At 41.1% G+C, this 4,178-nt stretch overlaps 1 protein-coding gene across 4 annotated transcripts; it reads left to right on the forward strand.

The window, feature by feature from the left end:
* Positions 1 to 2,856, forward strand: FAAP20 (FA core complex associated protein 20). Of its 4 annotated transcripts, none has more exons than XM_061450436.1 (3): positions 1 to 170; positions 1,385 to 1,778; positions 2,160 to 2,321. In XM_061450436.1, the coding sequence occupies exons 1-3, from the start codon at positions 83 to 85 to the stop codon at positions 2,245 to 2,247; spliced, it is 570 nt and encodes a 189-aa protein (XP_061306420.1). In that variant the 5' UTR covers positions 1 to 82; the 3' UTR covers positions 2,248 to 2,321. The 4 variants fall into 4 exon arrangements, 2 of the variants coding, with proteins under 2 accessions (XP_061306420.1, XP_061306421.1); XR_009742866.1 differs by lacking the exon at positions 2,160 to 2,321 and adding an exon at positions 2,694 to 2,856 and having other exon boundaries at positions 2 to 188; positions 1,150 to 1,778; XM_061450437.1 differs by lacking the exon at positions 2,160 to 2,321 and adding an exon at positions 2,694 to 2,856 and having other exon boundaries at positions 2 to 170.
* Positions 2,857 to 4,178: the final 1,322 nt, after the last annotated feature.

Below are 4,178 nucleotides of genomic sequence, written 5' to 3' on the forward strand. Positions count from 1 at the left end.
TGGACTGTCTCTGTTGTTACAGGTCATTGACTGACAGCTGCTCCTGGTTTGAAAAAGAAGACTTAAATGAGTGTGAAGAACCATGGGGTTTGTTACTGAAAGGCATCAGTCAAGATTCCCAACGCGCAGACTGGCAGGCAGTGCCCAGGTTTCCAGAGTTCTTTGGAAAGGTAGTGTGCTGTACCCTTGTTGTTTGCACTTTGTGTACTGCTTGTAGTAGTGACAGTTTGAATGATGATGTTAACGGGAAGAAATCTGAAATAGCTTTTAAACAGTACCGGGTTTAAGCTCTTCAGCTTCTACACGTAATGGTGTGACTTAGCACTGTTGTAGGACAACTACTGGGGCTTCTTTTGCTGTATGGCAAATTCTTTACAATGTTTTTCTGGAAAGAGTTACATGTCTAAGTATCCTGGCTGCTCAGAAGCACTGGCATCTCACTGATGGAATAAACAGGACATGGCAAACTGCAACAGAGAGGTTAATTACACAGAAACTACCATTTCATTGCTCCAGCAGTGGTAGGGAATTGTAGAATAGTTTGGGTTGGAAAGGACCTTAAGATCATCTAGTTCCAACCCCCTTCCATGGGGCAGTGATACCACACACTAAACCATGTCACCCAAGGCTCTTTCCAGCCTGGCCTTGAACACTGCCAAGGATGGAGCATTCACAATTTCCTTGGGCAACCGATTCCAGAACCTCATCACCCTCACAAGGAAGAATTCTTCCTTATATCTAACCTAAACTTCCCCTGCTTAAGTTTGAACCCATTACCTCTTGTCCTACCACTATAGTCCCTAATGAAGAGTCCCTCTCCAGCATCCTTGTAGGCCCCCTTAACACAAACCACACAGACCTTCTAAAGCAGAATTATTTTTCCTGAGCAGCAGCAGCTTGTTTTCATCCTTAGTCTCTATGGAACACATTAAGAAAGTACCCTGTTGTATCAATTTAGAAATGTTAAGGGAATACACATACTGTATAACCCCCAGGAAGTTCTTAATTGCTTTACAAGCACTGGAGAGGGATGTAAGTAAAACATTCTTCAGTGTAATTCAGCCTTCTGAGTATTTGTACTATGCTCATCTTTGGTTTCATGTATTGATGGAACGGCATTTGTTTTAAGACATTATTTGTATGTGTCAGAGCTCCAAGGAAGAGAGTCTACAAGAACAGGAAGTCTTTACAGCTGGAAAGAAAGACTTTCCATGGGTGTCATTCCCATCTTTTTGCAAAGAAGAACTTCTAAACCCAGAGGATCTTAGCTCCTATCAGCTAACACAGAGCCAGATCAACCACCTACATAAAGGACAAGGCCAAGCAGATAAACTGAGCAGTTTACCATGTGCAGCTGAGAAGATGTGCTGTGTAACTATTACAGATCAAGCCAAACATGTGGTTGGGGAAGACACAGAAGCTATTTCAAAACCAGATGCAAGTCTGAAGTCATGTAAACTCACTTGGCACGGGAGTTCTGTGCACCACTTGGCATTGCCACAATGCTCTGCAAAAGCTTTGAGCTATCAAGAGCATTGCAGAGGGACTGCACAGAACAGCATGGAAAATGGAAAAGAAAATCATGGAAAAGAGCTTCAGCTACAAACACATCAAGGGGATGTTTCCTTTGGAGAGGCCAGATGCTCACCTGCAGAAGAGAACCTGCCTCTTGCAAGTTTACCTCAAACCAAGAGCTGCAAGGAAGAAACAGAAAATCAGGGTGAAGGAGCTCCAACTCTTGACAGTTGTCCCATGTGTCTCATTTGCTTTAGTGGAATGTGAGTTGGGGGGGGTGGGGGGTAATAACTGGATAGTATACAAACCCCAGTCTGGTTCTGGCTGCATTCTCTATAGGCAATAAAGAAATTGGGCAAAACTTCTACTTTTTAAGTGTCAGAATCACCTACTTACAATTCAGTTTAGAAGCATATGTTTACTAGATTATATTGCTTCAAAAGGAAAGCCAAGTTTGAGCTCTCTGGTAAACCTTGATGCGTTAGCATTTTAACAGAATAAACATTTTTAAATACTTCAGTACAAAAATACTAGTGACATTTGTGTCATCATCCAAAAACCATTCTGGTGTAGCATTCTCAATAGTTCAAAGCTAGTTTCAGACGTAGATGGATTAATCTTGTCTCTGTCACTTGCTCTTCTAGATCTGGACTTTGCTGTTATAGCCACAGTGGTACCTGTTCAGCCAGGACCCAGATGCCTCTGGCTGAGCAACTGTGGTCTTCATTTTAGATTTAGCTCTCAAGGTGTGGACAAGAGGGAAGGAAGGGGATATGTCTTGTATGCCAGCTCTAATTAGCACAACTGAATGAGACTCCATGCAATCGAGTATCCACTACTATAGTAAGAATTATGGTGTCTCTTGAAATTAACACCATTTAATAGTATAGTAAAATATAGTAAAAAAATAGTAAAACATGAGTTCTGTAACAGATCCTCTAACACTGTGAGGTTTCTGGCTGCTGCTTGGTTTTCTGTCTTTTGGTGGCTGAACAAAGAGACAGAATGATGACTTCAGGAGTATTTATACAATCATGGTCATTAGATCAAGAGATTTAGACAGGCTAATAACCATGCTTCAGGTCTTCATATTCAGTTCTGTGCTAGAGTGAAGGTGAAGAACAGTAAGTTAAGTGTTTGACTTTGTTTCTCATTGAACAAATTCTCTGTACTTGCAGGCTGTCACAACCAGACATTGATGAGCACCTTGCTATGTGCTTGTCTGAAAGTACAGATGATGTAGTGTGGTAAATCCTAAATCCAGAAGAATGAAAAGGAACCAAGCCAAGGAGGAACGTCTCTCATAAGAAAAGGAAAAACACGTGGAGGAAGCACGTCCTTGTCTCACACCAGTCACCTAAGTAGAACACCAAGCTTGGCGTCTTTTTCTCTTAAATCCTCTCAGAGGCATATGAAGTACTTCTGGTTCCCAAAACAGTGCTGGGGGCTCTCCCAGACACAGGGCAATCAGTGTTGGTACTCCTGGAAGCTGAGGACTTCTGAAACAATGTAGAATTGTAAATCCCTGAGGGACTCATGTTGGTGATGCCCCAAAGCTCTTCTGAGTGTAGAATAAACCAGCTGAACAGAAGGTAACTTAATGCAATCCAGAAGTTCACAGACCTTTTCTTTTTTCTAAACAGGTGATCTGTAAAAATAAGTGTGAAGTTATTAAAACTTAGCATCTTTAACATTTTAGAAGAACATATATGATTGTACAGCTGGTTCTGTGAGTGTATCTATGTTAAAAGGAAACACAACCCAGACCAAGTAAAGGCTGTGAGGTTTTTTTATCTTTCTGAAGGAACACAGCTGAATTCAGAGCCTTAGGTTGGGGGTTTCTACATTAACAGGACTAGGCTAAAGTAATTGGGCTCTAGTAAGAGACCGCTCCTGCCAGTTCCACATTACTGAGATGCAAAACAAGATTTAATGCAGTCAGCCAGCCAAAACAGCTGCTTTTTCTATCAGTTCCATCCTGCCTGGATACCATCAAAGTTTGGGAATAAAGAATAAGTGACATTTAGTGATGGTTTAGGGATGGAGTGGGTTGTTCCTTTCCCCCAAGTACAGTCAGTTGTTTATAGACCGTGGTAATCTACTCATGCCACAGTGTTGCCAGTCACAGCCTCACAGCTCACATCTGTTTCCTGCCAGAGGGCTGTATCCAAGAGCAGAATAGTTGTGCCCATTCCAGCTATTCCAATCACAACTGCCTTCACACAGGGAAGAAGAGTACAACTCCAATTAACAACTTCAGCATCCAAACAGTTTCCTATTTCAGCAAACTCCTTGGTTTGGGTGCAAACCTGTGCCACAGAACATACATGGAATACAACATCCAAGTACAGGATGAATCAGAGATTCAATTCACAGTGCAGTCTCTTCCAAAAGCACAAGTGGGACTCAGGTCCATTTACTGAGAAATAATACGAGTCTATCAGCTTTGTCATTAAAGTCTTTAATAGATGTGCAAGAATATAAATGATCTTAGCTTTTAGGGATTAGTATACCATCTTCTGCACAATTAAAACTGGTCAGCAAAGATCCCAACTAATTAATTATACAAAACTACAAGAACATATTTACTGGTTTACAATCATTAAATTAGCTAGAATTTTCATTTACTATTTCAAATAAGACAACTATATATCATTATCAGA

This window comes from Pezoporus flaviventris, unplaced genomic scaffold, assembly GCF_033815535.1.
Source record: "Pezoporus flaviventris isolate CSIRO_AGI_PZ_B2104156 unplaced genomic scaffold, CSIRO_AGI_Pfla_v1 ptg000009l, whole genome shotgun sequence".
Classification (NCBI taxonomy): domain Eukaryota; kingdom Metazoa; phylum Chordata; class Aves; order Psittaciformes; family Psittacidae; genus Pezoporus; species Pezoporus flaviventris.